The 17,292-nt window shown below is 40.6% G+C and overlaps 1 protein-coding gene across 2 annotated transcripts in view; it reads left to right on the forward strand.

Annotated features, from left to right (window-relative positions):
* Positions 1-2,032: 2,032 nt before the first annotated feature.
* The window catches only part of ajap1 (adherens junctions associated protein 1), a 73,081-nt gene continuing 57,821 nt past the window's right edge, over positions 2,033-17,292 (forward strand). Inside the window, exon 1 of one of the 2 annotated variants that reach the window (XM_015040887.1) lies at positions 2,033-2,866. In XM_015040887.1, the coding sequence (XP_014896373.1) occupies positions 2,838-2,866 (29 nt within the window). In that variant the 5' untranslated portion in view covers positions 2,033-2,837. The remainder of the gene's footprint in view (positions 2,867-17,292) is intronic. The other variant, XM_015040888.1, reaches the window with a different exon arrangement.

Here is a 17,292-nt window from a genome sequence, read left to right on the forward strand (position 1 = left end):
CCAAACTTTTACTGCTTTAATTTTGTTTAACATGTCGTTTGTGCTGATAGTGTTTTAACCCTTTGAAGACGAGGTCTAAATGGCCATCCCGGCGTGGAGTCTTTCTCTTCTCTGTGTGTCAGCGCTCGCTATAAAGCCATATAGCGATAGCTAGCAAAACTACTACTAACCCTGCACACACCACGAACTCTAACTAACACACTTATCGTCTAAAAAACCCATCGAAACACTCTTAGTAAAATCCACAGCATCACTGTGCCCTAGTCTCTTGCCGTATCCAAATAAACCCCCACCCCCCTCGTCTCTTTCCGCGTGTCTCCATTCTACCTAGCAACAGACCGTCAACACATTTTTATTGGTTGTTTCGAAATGTGGTACATTTAGACCCCACAAAATAAGGCGGAAATGATCGATCTTATTTCTGGCTTTATTTTGAAGTAAATAACCACAAAACCAATATAAAAACACCACTTTTATAAAGTTTGAAGTCCGTGCTGTCCAACAGAGTCGAAATGAAAACTCGGTATGCGTCCATGTTATTACGAAGTCTTATTAATGCGTCACATGCTTGTACGCCAGACGGCGGGCAGTGACTCCACAGGTTTTTTTTTTGGTTTTTTTTTTTTTTTCCTTCATCAATTGAAGTTTGCTGTGCAGTTAGACAGGTTGGTGTATCAATCCTGATGAGCAATAGTCACACACTGCTGACCTGGCCAGAGTCCCGGCTGCAGCCCCAGCCAAGTAACATCACAGTATACCTTCACCTCGGATGCACAGTCATTGGATGACTGACATTCAGTCCTCTGACAAAGTTTTTCTTTTCTTTTATTAGTCAGGCTATAGCCACAAGCAGAGCGATGACTCTGTTCCTTTGAGGTTCGGTCAGCTGTGACATTGAGCGGACGTTCCAGGCTGATTTCTGTCAGCGGTCATTCTGCTGTGCTGGATCACACAATTTTTTAGATATATAGGCCTATATAGGTTTGTTTCTTAAAAAAAAAAACACACACACACACAAAACCCTGCTTCACTTGGGTCAAACCTGAGAGCTATTTCTCATTTATTTGATGTTTCAAATTCACAGTGCTGCCCTGCGACGGACTGGCGACCTGTCCAGCCTCTCGCCCGAAACGTCTCGCTGGAGATAGGCACCAGCAAACCTCCCGACCCCGCTAGGGACAAGGGTGTACAGAAAATGGATGGATGGATGAAATTCACAGTGCCTTGCAAAAGCACATTTTCCCCCATTTTGTCCTGCTGCAATCACAAACCTTAACATATTTTACTTGGATTTTATGTGAAATACCAGCACAAATTAGCGTTTAACTGTGGCGTGGAATGCTACATGAGTTTCATAGTTTTCACAGAAAAAGTCTGAAAACTGTCTATTTGTCCTCAGCCTTATTTACTCAGATACTCTGAAGTGCCTTTAGAAGTCCCCCATAGTAAGAGGAGTGTACCTGTGTGGGCAGAGAAGACAAAGTAACAAGGCAGCTGTCTTGAACACTGGGAACAACCCCAACATGAAACAATGTGCAAGATTGGCCCAGTCAAAGCACAGCGCTAAATCGGAAAAGGTGATATTGACAGATGCAGTCCACCCAATCTGACTGAGAAATCTTGCAACCGTGTGTCATTTTTATTTTTTATTTTATTTTATCCACGCCATTAATGCGTAATGCATAAACTACTTGAAAACTAAAATGTGAACACCTCCCCTCCTCCCCCAAATGACAACGTCATAATTGTATTTACCAAACAGATGACGGCTCGGTCACACTGCTACCTGTGCAGGCAAGTAGCAGTTCTGTGCTCTCGATCACATCATCACCATGTAGCCAAGCCCAGACGACCATGCGTGTGCGCGCGCTCCCACATAACGCGAGGCGCTCCGGCACATGACATATTTGCCTTTCAAGTGACGTCACGGCAACGTGGGGCTCGACAGGCAGGTCGTTCGTCTGAGAGAAGAGGAGCAGCAGGAGGAGACGGACCATCCTCCTCTCCTCTGTAATGACAAGCTCTCATCCCCCCCCCCCCCCCCTCTCTCTCTCTCTCTCCAACTCCTCAGAAACAATCCTCATCCTCCAGGACTCTCCCTCATCGCGCTCCTTCTTCCTTCCTTCACTTTCGCCTATTTTCCATCATTTTTTCCTCCCCATCCCTTTCTTTTTACTTTCTCTGAAACCCATTCTCAACCCTTAACACCTCCAGAGATGTGAGGAGATAATGAGGACCCCCTGCCAGCGCTGCTGACTTGGAAGATCCGTGCATCCTCATCTTTTGCTCTGTGTTTTTTCCCTCTCTCTCTCTCTCTCTCTCTCTCTCCCTCCTTTTTCTCGGAGGTTCATCTGCCTCTCAACAATGTAAGCGACGTACTGTCAGCTCAGTGATGAAGAAGCACACTACTTGGCCCGTTTTCCCCGCTTCTTATGTGCTCGCTCTTTCAGCCGGAGGGAAGGAATGAAGGATTTTTGCGCGGAGGCAAAGTTTGAGGGCACCTGCTCACCTGCCCGCCTCTGCCTTTAACTGATTACCAGGAAGAGAGCAGAACAACAGATGAACTTCTGAGCGAGCTGACTATTGTTCTGGCTTGTTTATTTATTTATATTTTTCTCGCTTGAGTGGGATTTGGTCACCTTCTTGGAGGAATTCGATGTGCGCCACGCTGAAGGATATGACTTAAAACAAAGATGCTGGCGTTGACAGCTGGAGTAAGGTCCGTGACTTGAGTGCTTTTCTCACTTCAAACTAGAAATTGCCCCAGACTTAGGTGAAAAGCCGTCCAAATGGGAGGATACCTGGAGGACTGAGGCGGATTCGGCAGCCGAGATAAGATGTGGATAAAAAGGAGCGCTGCGCGCAGGTGAGACACGTTTGCCGCTGATTAAAATAGCGTGTTTGGGATTAAATCTGCCACTTTAGCGCTCGAATAACCCACATCCTTTCGAAAATTGGACACCCCTCTTCACAACACGTCTCAGTTTTTAAAGCTACGCCACGGCAACTTATGAGTTCATCGGAATTAAATATGTGCACGCTAGGACTCGAAGGAAAGAAAATTGCAAAGGGGAAGAGCATATTTCACACGCTGCACAGTTTTTTGCAGTAAAGTGCTGTCAACATGGAATATTGAGGCAAAAACATGTTTTCTTTTCAGAGGAAACATTAAAAATGTTCACATCAGGAACGCTAGGGGTCACCAACAGCACAGCTCAAACGACTCACACGCGGTCACAGACGCACGCGCTCACAGCCTCAAGGTTAGCCTTGGCAGCTCCGCCCCACTTCTGAGAGCAAACATATGGGAAGATGCAATCATAAAGTAATTAGAAGGCAACTTTATGGAGGTTAAATTAAAGGTAATTATACGTTCCTATTATAGTAAAGCCATCGATTTAAGGGTAAATGTCCATGACATGTTTCAGAGTTTTGTGCTCTCAAAGTTTCTTTTGCAGTTTTACTGATCTGAGCTTATCAAGGGTAGGAAACAATATTCCATGGAAGCTAGTGGGAGAGAGGCTCTGAGGTTAACCTGACAGAACTGTTATTCTTTTCAGTGTTTCAGTTTAGTGTGACTTTGAACAAGATAGATGGGAAACGGGCTATGTAGTTCACGCTTCCTACGAAGTTTCCGACCGAAAGCCAAAATTTGCCACATTCATTCCTCATCAAGGTAGCCAATAAGAGTAAGGACGCGCTCCTGAATGAGCAACAGTCTAATGTTATTCAGATTCTTCGGACACCCGCTGAATCTCATTCCTGCCTGGCATATCTAATTCCTTCCCGTTTGCAGGCGCACATTTATTATGCATGACACACTCTCCACATCCTAGGCTGACCTCACAGGGTAATGGCAGTGCACGGCGTCGGCAGAGCAGCAGATGCACAAGATGATGAAATGAATTGGTTTCAGATCTGGTGTGGTCCAAAGTTGGAACAGATCTGCTTCCCTGTTGAGGGATTTTCCTGCTGCTTGTTGGGTGGGGATGTGGAACGTCAAAAAGAGGAACGCCTGGAGAAACGGCAACTGGTGTCATGGACGGCAGCAGCGTGTTATGCCACTTTGTTTCAAACGGCAGCTGAAAGCTTGAGTTGTTCTTGTTCTTGTTGGGTGTTTTTTTTTTTTTTTTTTTCCGCTCAGTGATGATGAGTGGATCCTGCAGGGAAAATTCTTGCTGTCCATAAAGTGTGTGATAATGTGGAATAAAAAGTGGAAGTTGTGCAGGAAGAGCTACTGTACCTGTTTGAAGAGATAAAGAACAACCTGCCCTCAGAGTGGAGATATGTGGGCGTAAATTAAAAAGCACAGCTTTAGCAAAATTAAAAAAAAAAAAAACGGACATTTTGGAAGTTTAAAAAAAAAAATCTCCACACCACAACCTTTGCATTGTTATTTGTTCATTCATTATGTTAATCATTATGGATTCTAGGCAACTAATCTCATTAAGAATCTCTGTTAAAAAGGCTTTGTGATTATTCTTTGTCAAAATTTCAACCTGTAAACGCCCTGGCTAGGGTTGACTTATTGTAATAAACATAATCTTTCTTGCCATTTAATATTAAGTACGAGATTTTGTAAAAGGATTAGGTTGTATAAATACTTTTAAAGCATAAATCAGCCTTACAGCTACAGTGGACCCACTGTTAAAGAGCTGCAAAAACCCCTTGAAGAAAATGATTTTCATTATCTTACACTGACTTCTGAAAAATTCACCCCTCAGATTGAGTGCATTTATTCAGTGGGGGTGCGGGGGGAGGAATCTATTATAAAAATCAACTGCGAACTCTTATTGCCATCATGCAGAGACGGAAAGGGATGTAAAAGCAAGAATCTAGCTTATTGTTAGAGAAATGCAGTAAAGTGAGGCATCCTGGGGTTATCAGTTCTGCATACCAGCAATTAGATGCCATTCATATGCCCATCAGTTGGTTGTAACGCATTCCAACCAAGCTTTTTTTTTTTTTTGCCCCACCACATTACAAAATCAAAAAATATGGACTTCCTGGGTGGCGTTGATGTAAAACTAAGTTTGAAAAAGGCCCGGTAGTTATGTGTGATGCTGTGGCGCCGTTTTCTCCTCCAAAGGGCCCGTGAACCTCCTTCACAGGCCCTTTGACATTTTTAATTGAATTACCAGATAATTCTACATTTATTGTCGGCTTCCATTTACTTAATGAAAAGTGATTGATATGGTGTATTACTGCCAGATAATGATCCAAAAGAAATAGCACAGAGAACAGTGATTGTCAGTCATACACAAACTCAACTTTATCCCAGACTCTGGATCAGCCAGAACTCTGGGTGATCGAGTCGAAATGGTCAAAGATCCCTCCCTCATTTTTTTCTCTAAATCCATAAAATATTCTAGAAACCTATGATTTGACCCACTGGTAAAGGGAGGCAGCACAAGATGATTAGCAGCAGCAGTACCAGCATCTGTGATATCAAAATAAAAAAAAAAAAATATCATTGAGAAGGTTTGTCTCAAATTTTACACCTGAGATTATACAACTGGGATAATGATGTTAATATCATTTAAGGCTTTCTGCACATTTTTACTTATAATGCGTATAATCAAAAAAATATTCTTGTAATGTGTGTGTGTGAACTGTAGCTCCATTTGGCCTAAAGGGAAGCTTACAACTAGGTTGACAGAACTGGATCTGTAGCACACTAACAGATAGCTAAGTATTTTTTTTTTTATTAACACTCTTCTGGTTGCTTTAAGTTATTTGTGTAGAAATATGGCTGCAAAATTGGTTGTTGGTGAGAAAATGTGTTTTAGATCTCTTTGTGTTTTTTTTTTAAAATTTTTATGAACAACTATGTTAAAATACGTTGGAATTTGTCTCATTGCAAATAAAATCCTAGATACATGATAGATTTTCCCAGTGGAAGACAAATTTACGTGCGATCCAAAGACATAAGCAGCTGTAATTGTGTATAATTTGAGTCTACCGGCCACCATTCATCTATGCCAGGCTCCACACCTCGGCACTGAATCTTTCATGGACGTCACACGGTTTTCGCTTCCCCACAGAGAGCCCTCATCCCACCAGCACACAGGAGATGCTATCAGGCTTCAGATTACTGTGGCTGCACAACGTAACGGGCAGCAGAGACACCAGTTATCTTTCCCAAGGACTTTTCTTCCTGTCGAGTCGTCTCCCGGAGGCTACCGCTTCTTGGGGTGTATAATTATGTTCAGTCTGGATAAATATTAAATTTACCCAAACGTTGATAAAAGGAGGAAGTTGTTCGGCTGATCTTTGTGAGCTAAGAAGGCTCAGGCATTATGTCCTCATATCAGTATTCACGGGGAGCATGTGCTCTATGCGCTGTGTTACCGCTACACTAAATTGTGGTTTGTATCTGACTGATGGTGTAATTTTGAATAATACAAGTGGCTTAATGAACAAGGGCCCCTAATACACAAAGCAACTGCGCAGCATCAGCGGCCTGCAGCTGATGGACTTTATGTGACCCGCCTCTTTGTTTTTAGGCTTTCGGCACAACTCCAGTGCCAAACGTGGCGTTTCTTTATGAGAGGGCATCAGATATCCAGATAGTCCTATGATTTAGGTGCCATCTTAATAGCCTCTATGAGGGTTATTAACTGGGCCTCTCTGGAGTGTGATTAACCTAATTTGCAGTGAAATAGGCTGTGTTGCTTCTCCGAGATCCTATCCTCTGGAGGCGTGTGTGTGTGTGTGCATGTGTGTCTGTAAGAGCGTGTCGCTAACACCATGTGCTCAGTAGTCTGTCAAATCCAGGCGGACCAAGACAGGTTGTCCCCGTCTAATGGCAAAAGATACGAAGCGTCCATCTGTGGTTCATTTGACCAAACTTCAGGATTTGTCTAGAGAGGCATGAAAACAAGATCCGTCGTTGAAGGTTTTGATAGCAGCAGGAGGAAGGCATGAATTACACAACACTAACTTGGACTGCGGGTGTAAGTAAAGTTAGATTACCAGATTTGGATCACGGCTACAGTTTTGATTTCCTTTACCCCCTGCAACACATAAATGTATATTGAATGCTTGAGATGAGAGGGCCAGAGTTTGATTTTATAGCCCTGGGAAAAATAATAACAGCAGCTGTTAAAGTTGGGCACTGTGACCGCACAGTATCATAAATTATAGTTGTCCCGCTTTGTTATATGACTTGAATCTCTAAAGTTCCTTAGAGCGTGGAGCTGAGCTGTAAAGTTTGAAACGGTGATCTGATCGGAAAACCACTGATGACCTTTTGGAGCAGAATTACTTTCCAATCTAACAACTTTCACCCATTTGAATTTAAAGTAGTGCATAGAGACAGCAAGCTAAAGGTTCAACAAGCAGGTCTGTAATACATAAATTGGTAGGTGATGGAAATCGGATCAGCCACTGGTTACCGGACGGTTGGAAAAGCAAAACGTCTGTTGTTTTTCACAGACAATCATTATGGCATTTGGTCTCTGTTACAGGGAAGTGATGGTTATTTTAAGGATCAGGGAGGCGTTTAAAGTGAAGTCAAGAGTACCAAGATAAAAGAAGGGGTAGATTAATGTGAAAGTGACTTTTTTTGAGTTTTTCCATCATGTTATTCCCTCACTAACAATATACCTGGAGTGTTGCCTTGAATCGAGTTTGAGAAATCATTTAATCTCCCATGGCAACCATTCAAGGTGTGCAAAACGCTTGGCAGGAGGAGCAATGTTGTGATGACTTCCTGAGATCATTCTCCACCTTTCTGAAGATGGAATTTCAGAAGGAGCAGGAGTTTCTTAAAGAGACAGCACATGTAAAGGTGTAAATATAAAGGTGCTAAATTACAAAGTCAAATTTCTTTTAAGTCATGTTCGAAATATACAGCATTTTTATAACAACTGAAGGTAACATATTTCCTTGATTATGCTATAAAATGGCACTATGCGCCTTGAAAATACATATTACTTCCCCTTTAGAAGGAAACTGGTTCATTTTGCATTTAAGAAAGCAAAACTTTCAGCAGCTAACAAGAAGGCTGAACAGAGTAGAGCTCAAATGAAACGCCGTACTGTCAGAAATTAATGAATTAATTTACATTAATATTTGGAACAGCTTATTTGTGCTTCTGTAAGTGTTTTGCCTCATCTTCCGCATACGCCCGTGTTTATCTTAACTGCTTCACACCCTAAAATTTGCTCAACGACCCGAATCTGCAGCTTGACTGCATCAGCAAAGGGCTAACACTGTGCTGCTGATGTTAGATAAACCTTGTGTCTGATTGGCAGCCCTGACAGTTCCCAGCCTGCAGGTTGTGGGGATCAGATCCTTCGGTGTGCTACAGACATGAAACCTGGTCACGGGGTAGTTTTGACTTTCACATCCTTCAAAGACAACTCCTGTTTCAGTTTCGGTTTGGCAGATATGTTACACCTAAACAGCATGCACTCGTTGTCTATGCAGTAAAATACCATCCTGTGACGTTTGATCCAAATGAAAATTTTCCGCAGTTTATCAATTGACCCTAGCAAAAGAACAAAAACAAACAAACAAACAAACAAACAAACAAACAAACAAACAAACCAAAAAACAACAACCCTGCCACTTGTTCCAGCCACTTTTGGTGAAAGCTGTAATTACCATCTTTCCCAGTGTATCTTTCCCAGTGTGTGCAGAATGAGAAGGTGTGTCTCGTTGCTGTTTCACTGAAGCACATCCATCCTGCAGAGTAACAGAATTACCAACACTGATCTTATACTGTACCTGATTAATGTAGTGAGCTGTTGCTGGATCAATAGTTCTTCTATGAAGGACCAGATGTATCCGTCAAAGCCCATTTCCATTAACTGACTCGGAATCTCGCAGCTCGGCTGAAATGCTTCTTAATAAAAGCTTTATTTTGTTTTTAGCTTCTGCGTGGTAATTTATGTGGACTGTGGCACAGGGCACAGTAAGAATTATTACATCAAAGGGCTTTTATAATTGGAGCAATTTTCCAGTTTTTCTGTTTTCTTTCTTACTGTGTTTCTCCCAAGCCTCATCTCTCTGAGCATGTGGGTCATATACACAGCGCTGGAGGACATTGTGCAGTGGGAGAAATTAATGGGATGATGCAAGAGCCTTGGCTGTTACGTCTTGGACCCCGTAGTTAACCAAATGCAACAATATTTTTCTGCTGTTTTCACTTTTTCTTTTCTTTTTGTACCCCCTTTTAAACTGTTTTCTGGTGCAGCTATAGTAGCAGCTGTTCCATCTTAAACCTAAAGGCTCAGATGAAGTCTGGGTCTCGTTATGTGTGTAAATGTGTGTGTGATGAACACTGCCGGGACATTTGGAAGGTTTCATACATTATTTACCTCCCAGTGGCCTGATCCACAGAGGCAATCCATAAATCTCTGGAAGTCCACGGAAAGCCAACCGTGATGTTTATCTGGATGCTACTGGGACATCCACCGAGACCAGATCAGCTCCTGCACCCCCAAGAGACATGCAGACGATGTTTATCTATGTAAAGAGATGAAATTTGTCTTTTGAATGGGTGACGTGCAGCCGTTTCCTTCAAAGCCTGCAGACATAACGTATGTTTAGCAAAGATTATTCCAGTTCACAACAAACCCTGCAAATCTCCCTGACCTTTTGTAAAACTCTCTGATGGTTTACCTTCAGAGGTAAAATACCCTTGAAGATATCACACCTGCAGAATCATTGATCTGGATGCCACAACATAATATTACACATGCATAGTAAAAGGGGCAAAAGTAAAATGCATTCTTTCTCAGGGGCAAAAAGATAGTTTAAATCCATCTCTTTGATGAGGAAGTGATCACTTGATAAAAACCTGAGACAGAATACGTCAATGATGTCCAGGATTTATAAACACTTTCCATTGGGAAAAGTCAGAAAAGACTCTGAACATTTGGACAGTTGTAATTTGTCTCACAGACATTTGGAAACGTTCAGCTCAGAATTGGAGGAGCGTCAAAGAAACGTCTGCTAACTTTGTGTCGGACTTCTGAGTCAAATCTTTTATTTTCTCGAGAAGGTCTTATGAGTTTAGCACGGTGCATTTGTGCATTCCAGGCACAAGTCAGCTATCAGCAAAAATGCAGACCAAAGTTTCAGGATTTTAAATGGTTGAAACTTTACCCTTCCTGCCATTTAAAATCTTGTAATGGCTTTATGGAGCCATTACAAGCCACACAGCGGTGCCTGCTAGAATTGTCAAGGTCTCTCACTGGTTATGTAAGTTATTTCTGCTGGTTTATTTTTGATAAAAGGGCATCCATGCACTTTTCAAGGTCTGTAAGTAGATCTTCAGAGTAACAGGTGTGTGTGTGTTTAATATTAGACAAACAAATGTTATAACAGATTTTTTTTTTTTTTAAACAATTCAATTACCCGTTCAGGATTCACAGATATACATTGATGTTGTGATTCTGTCTGATTAAAAATTGATGGATGACTGAAAAGACCGTAAAGAAGCTTAAAAAAATACTGCATACACTCTCGACATTTCCTGTCTCATCAGAAAGCTTCATGAGTCGAATGGAGAGGTCGACATGGTTGTAGCACAAAAGACATTTATTCTGAATGGAGATCTAATTTCCTTGAGAAAAAAAAACAAAAAAAAAACTTTTGATTTTAGAGGCAGATTCGATCTAAAGGGCCACTTCAGGAATGTACTTAAGAGTTCCTTCAGGGACACCAGGGGGAGTATATATTCATCCAGCGCTGTGGGTAAGGTGCCAGCTGAACTGAGTTTTAAACGGCACGGCTGAATAAGTCATGTAGCCTCGTAATTCATAAATATCTAGGATGGAACATTCATCAAAGCGGAGAATTGCTTTCTGGCATTATGCATACTCTTAACATGTTCTATTTACTCTATCAAAACAGTCTGTTAAATTGATTTAACAAAATGTCAACAAGAAGTGCAGCTTTCCAAAGAGACATAATATAAGAATGATATTTGGGGGCAAAATACTTTAATTCCTGCTGCGGATTTTCGCTTTCTTGTTGAAGAGGAGAAGAGTTCAATCAGTTTTGACTTCTCCCTGCTTTTTGATGCTAGATAAAAGAAGGTCATATTATACATTTAAGACATGTTTGGTTCAAAAAAATCCATTGTGAAATCTTTTGAAACTCATACTTCTATCTTTTATCATATGATCATATTTTTTTTCATGTTATGAAAGTACAACCTAATTTACGTGGTAACATTATATAAAATCAGTGCGGCGCTGATCACTTTGTCCTCAGTGAATGCAGAAAAATCTAAGCGGAGTGACACCAGAACAACTGATGAATAAAAAGAACAAAATAGCTGTCGTGTACTTGAGCAATCTTGGGTTAATTAAGTTGAAGATTGTATATGATTTGCCACTCTGTATAAGAGATCTGAGCCGTGCAAGCCGCTTTACGAAATGCAATCATGGTCTAATCTGAATGTCCCAAAGGTGTACAATGCCACTTATTGATGCTTTGAGAGAGAGACAATGGCTTCCCTTATAATAACACAAAACATAACCGTCGCTCCACTCTCTGTTTGAATGCAGATGGTGGTTGACAGATGGACAATCTGTTATAGTCATTTTCAAAACTCATTGTGGATCTCTGCTATCAGGGGTGCAGTTTGTTTTTTGTTTTGCCAATATATTTGGAAATGTTCTGTTTACAAAGTTACTCCAGGCTACAAACGGAATCACCCACAACAGCCAATATATCACTCTTACAGTTTTTAACTTTTACTCAGAGCTTTTCACAATGTTACATTGTCCGAATGTCAGTGATCCTGAACTGCATCAGGATCACAGTTCCATCCCGTCCAGATTTTTGTAATCAGTCATTGGGTTCACTTTTTAAAATAATGACTACAGTAAATGCCATACGCCTGAAATGGTGGCTTGAAAGTCAAAGGGATACTCTCTTCTGAATTCAGACATGCTGATATATCCACAGCTGGAGGATGGTGCAACATAGCCAGTCTTTAAAGTGAAGCAGGTATTTACCAGTCTTCATAAGACAGGAAATCACTACAAGACAATAGCTACTCACCTAACCCTGCCCATGTCTACAATCAGAAAAGTACTTTTAAAAAAATAAGGTTTTATTCAAGTAGAAAAGCATGGCTGGGTGGGGCCAGGCTATCTTGTCACCATGGAAAGTGAGGACAAGTTTTCAATAAAGTCACAAAAAGAATTAATAGGAAACCAACTGCTTTTCCCTTCATCCTTTGAAATGTCTCATGTACCGCGAAACCTACAATGACCCTGTCTCTCCTGCTGTTCCCATTGCAAGTTTACTTGCAGTATTAAATAATAGTAATGCCTGAGAGATATTTCAGATTTAGCAAGGTTAATATACTTTATCAGAGTTGCTAACCTTTACCCAGCGCTGTAACCTGTAGCAGTCGCGGGAAGGAAGTTAAAATAAACAAAAAACGTAACTGAAAATAAAATCCCAACCAGTTGTTACAGCCCAGCTCAGTGGGCTGCAGGTTTTTCTTGTTTTTTTGGCTCGCTCTTTCTGTCTCCATTCGCTCGTTCTTTTTATCAGATGGGCACACACAAATCAAAAGCTTGAATCTGGCTGCGGTCCTGCTCATATCTCCCACTAAAAGACATCATGAACAATTTATCAAATACCTGCTGAACAAGAAGAGCGCGAGCTGGAAGAACTATGACCTGCTCTCCAAACCACATGAGCTGGTCAAATGCTGAAGATGAAACATTATTTAAAATACAATTAAAGTAACTAAGAAGCATATGGTATGTCTATGTGCTTTAACTAGAATTATAGAATAAGCTCGATGACTAGATTATATATATATATATATATATATATATATATATATATATATATAATTTTTTTTTGTCCAATTGTAAAGTTAATTCCATTTCTAATGTAGCGCTGAGTTCGTGTTGATAATGCGATGGTCTGGCTCAGACGTTACAGAGAGCTCTTGTTGTATTCAGTGGTGTTGTGCTGCCTTACCAGAGTCTTGATTTTCTTTACAGGACATGTCTGCTGACCCTGACTTGAAAACAGTGATTATTCTGGGTCAGACTCTTTTGAAGCCACATGCTGGAATTAATGGGAGCGAGAAGGGCAGAAAACGGGGCTGGTATCATGTCCTGGTTTTCTCAGTCTGCTGCAGTTGTAAGAAGGAGAAAAAGTGTCACTTCTCATTGAACCCACTGGGGTCCTTAAATACTAACTCATGTTTTCTGCGAGATAGCAATGTAATTATGTAATTACAAAAAAAACAAAACAAAAAAAAAAAATGTTTGAAGATTTTTCTTTTTTAATATTGTGTGAATTAGGATTAAATGTTTGTGCATCAGCAGTGTTTGCTTTTTTAAGGCGAGGAGAGATTTTAAGCTCTATAAAGCTAAATTTACTTGTAATTTCACAATGATTCTAATATGCCATAAACACTTTCTATTACAGAGAGAACTGATTTGCTGTCTTCATCTAACAGTGCAGTTATATTCTGGTCATCAGCTAACTGACCAAATAGAGTTTTTTAAAAATGATTTGGTATGGAAGATACTATAAAAGAATGAACAATATTTTCAGGCCTCCGCAATAGCATTGTTTTAGGTTAAAATTAAATGTGCCACTGATGAAGTTATTTCTCAATGTTTCAGAAATAGTTTGAGTGGATCAATTCAGGAACTTTGGTCTTTTTGTATTTGCAGTTTCCACTTATGTTCTTATGTTAGACTTTAATATTTCAACTGTCATTTGTAATACTGCCCTTATCTGTGGTCTTTTTAATTCATTATGTTGTGTGAACTTATAATAAATGTTTTTAATGATTAGACCTGCAGGCAGATGTGACTCAGAAATCTTTGTTTTTGTGGTATAATTTTAAAGGTACATCGTCATCAGTCTTTTCATAAGTTCTTTGTAACAGTGTAAAACATTTGTAACAATATACATCTACATTTTTTTCTCTTTTTACATATATTATATATTATTTTACTTTTAAAGCCTGTTCTTGGTGCCCAGTCTTCGGAGGGCTGTTTTCTACTTCTTTCCGTTTTTATTTGCACGTGGCTGTAAAGGTAGAATTAAACTGACGAGAGGATTTATAGGAAACATCTTGTTCATGATCAGAGTAGAAAAACAATCTACAAATTTTCAGTTGTGCATTTTTTCCAGGCATGTGGAAAAAACACATGAAATTCAGAGTTAAATGGAAGAGAAATAAGTGGGTGAAGCAAGATGCACCCCCTCTTCTTTTCCACATGCAGTGCTTGTGTTACAGCTGCTCAACAAACTTACCGATGATGACGTTTCTAATTTACTCCAGCTTTGTGATCTGTGGACGGCCCAAACATATCTGGCTGTGACATGCTGAATCATTTGAAAATTGCACCATTCGGATGTTCTATCCATTTTGGCTATTTCGGCTTCTTCTTGCGTTTGGAGTTTGTCTATAAATATTGATGTATGTAAAATACCGTCTCGTTCCCCCTGTTAAATTCAGCTGTAGCAGTCAAAAAGCATCCTTTGCCTTGCCGCTGGAGTCCAATCTGCACTGCTGTTTGCACTGTACTCACAGTGAGTCATCTGTAAGGAGAAGTGTCCTTGCTCCTCGGCCTGAATGTTATCAGAGAGTTTTTACGGCCCAGAGGGGCGACACTACCGAGCAGCTTCTTCACCGTTCACTCGTTTCTTTCTCCATCTCTGTCACTCTCTTAGGGTAATGCAAATGCATACTCCATGTCCTTCCATCTCTATTTTAGGACTCTCCTCACTAGCATTGACTCGCTACGCTGGGGGGCTGGCAGGACCAGGGAAGGTGGAGTGAATGGAAACAAAATGTAAGAGCTCTCACACGCTCCCTACTGTCTTGGGCGTATTCTCTACACACAATCCCTGAAAAGGTGAACAAAATAGCCGGAGCTCCTTCATAGTGGTCTGAATGCGTTTGACTTGAGAAGACGACGTAATCCGTCCTCAAAACCCCCCGGAGGCTTTTGAGGGAAGCCAGGGAAGCCAGTTTAAGCCAGGGAAGCCAGTTTAATAAAAAGCGCTGAGCTTTTTATTAAACAACTTAGCTATAAATAACCTCTTAACACTACAAGGCACTGGATACCAGAAAGGGCTTTTTCATCGCGAAGACTTTTCTGAATAACCAGACAAGGTGTTACTCCTGTAGACGTTGCCACATACAGTAGGTCAGCTTTTCATGAAATTTCCCCCAGACTTGTCAGGGAGAAGGATGCGAAGCCGCTGGATTGTTAAATTGCTGTATCAAAACTTCTCATTTGCCGTTTGTGCGTCACGATGCAAGATTTTATAAAACCAGAAAAGTCCATATATCACCGAGACAGAGCAGAGCTAAGTTTAGGTGGGGGGGGGGGTTCAAAGTTTTGATGGATGACTACCACTTTATGGAGGCAGCATATGATTGAGGGCAGTGCAGAAAAACACACACACACACAAACTCTTAGTCACTAAATTGAACTTTTGCACACAATTTCCATGAATAACTGCAGAGCTTATGGGCATGGGGTTTCAAATGTTTGAGGCAGGCAGAACGTTGGTTTGTAAGTCACCTCACAGAACAGCTCTGCTTTCTGCTCCCCTGAATGGGTTTCATCATTTACTGTTGACTATTTAACATGTTTAAATTGACCAGGTTTGTTTGAAGGTGCACAGTTCCTCTCAGAGTTGGTTACATCATAGACATACGTGGAGAAAACTCATTTCTGAAAATGAAACTCAAGTCATTAACTGGGTTATTGATGCCCTTAAACAAGGGGGAGTCATAAAAGGTTGTTGCTATAGAAGCTGGTTGGACATAGAGTGACATATTCCAACACATTCGTAGAAAATTGAGTGGCAGGAAAAGATGCACAAGCAATCGAAATAACCACAGCTTGTAGGTTATATTGTTAAGGGAAATCCATTCATTTGGTGGAACTCCACAATCAGCAGACTGGGCCTGGAGTCAGGGCACCAAGAGGCTCCACACTGATGAGTGTTACAAATATCGCATTCCTTGTGTCTAGCCTGTCCTCAACTGGGCTAAGGAGGAGAAAAATTGGACTTTTGGTAACAGCTCTAAAAGTCCTGCTTGCAGATGAAAGTAAAGTTTGTATTTAATTTGGAAATCAAATTAAATACAGAGTCTGGCGGAAGAGTGGAGAGGCACAGAATTTATGCTGCTTGAAGTGTGGTGGGATGTTTCAGTCTGTGATGATTTGGGATGTCATGTGATACGCCGGTGTTGGTCCGCTGTGTTTTCTGAACATTTCAGAGCACTTCATACTTCCTTTTGTTGGTTTTACTTTCCAGAACTGGACTTGGGATCTCCCCACGCTGCCAAAGAGACCAAATGGTGCTTCAGTGGTGTTATTGTGCTTGATTGGCCAGTAAAAAGGCCGGAGAACCTATAAAGTATAGATGAAACACCAGAACCAACAATGCAGATGACCTGAAGGCCACTATCAAAGAAACCTGCTGTCATTACACACCCGCAGAACCACAGGCTGATCAACGCAATGTTGCAGTAATTTATGCCAAAGGAAGCCCAGCAACACACACAGGAAGTCCAGCAGGCCCAAATTAACTCTGTGAGATTTGATTTCAACACTTCTATAGTGTCTAAATGCATCCACACCAGAAAGAGTTAAGTCTTTTTGAAGAGTTGGTACTTTAACTCTAATTAAGTGTCAAATATCTGTCTGGAGTTAGTCATTTAGCACTAAGTAACACTAACTCGGTGTTAGATCTTAAATATTAACTCTCTCAGACTATGTTTTTTTTTAACTTCATAAGAATTATTTGTAATTAATATCAAATAGATGTGCATTTTATTATTTCAAACTTTTAAAATTTCTTTGGAAAATAAACATTTAATGAAGAGGCAATGCAATGATTTTCTGTGATGCATTTATTTCAAAACATGTATCATAATTAGAAAACATGTGACAACGTGGAATGATGTACACTTTCATGTTTCACATGTCGCTTTCATTCAAACATCATTTATCAAAAGGTCTGACATATCAGCTGTGCAATACAAAAAAAACGGTATAATTAATACATTTTTCTTCAACACGGTGTGCATGAAATTGTTCAAAGTACAAGGCGGCGAATGTAATGCATGCAGTTCTTGTAATATGATATAGTTCATTTTGTGCATAGAAATATTCATATTTTCCAGTCGTTTTTTTATTTCGACACGCAAATGTATTTAGTGTGCTTGATGCGTCTTGACAGTCACAGGCAAGGGTGTAGGAACGAGTCTGTCATTGGGGGGGACGCATATCGGAAACCTGACAGATCAGTAAATATCTTAAGCAG

This window comes from Poecilia latipinna, unplaced genomic scaffold (genome assembly GCF_001443285.1).
Source record: "Poecilia latipinna isolate Pla-1442-1.1 unplaced genomic scaffold, P_latipinna-1.0 Scaffold532, whole genome shotgun sequence".
In the NCBI taxonomy this organism is placed as follows: domain Eukaryota; kingdom Metazoa; phylum Chordata; class Actinopteri; order Cyprinodontiformes; family Poeciliidae; genus Poecilia; species Poecilia latipinna.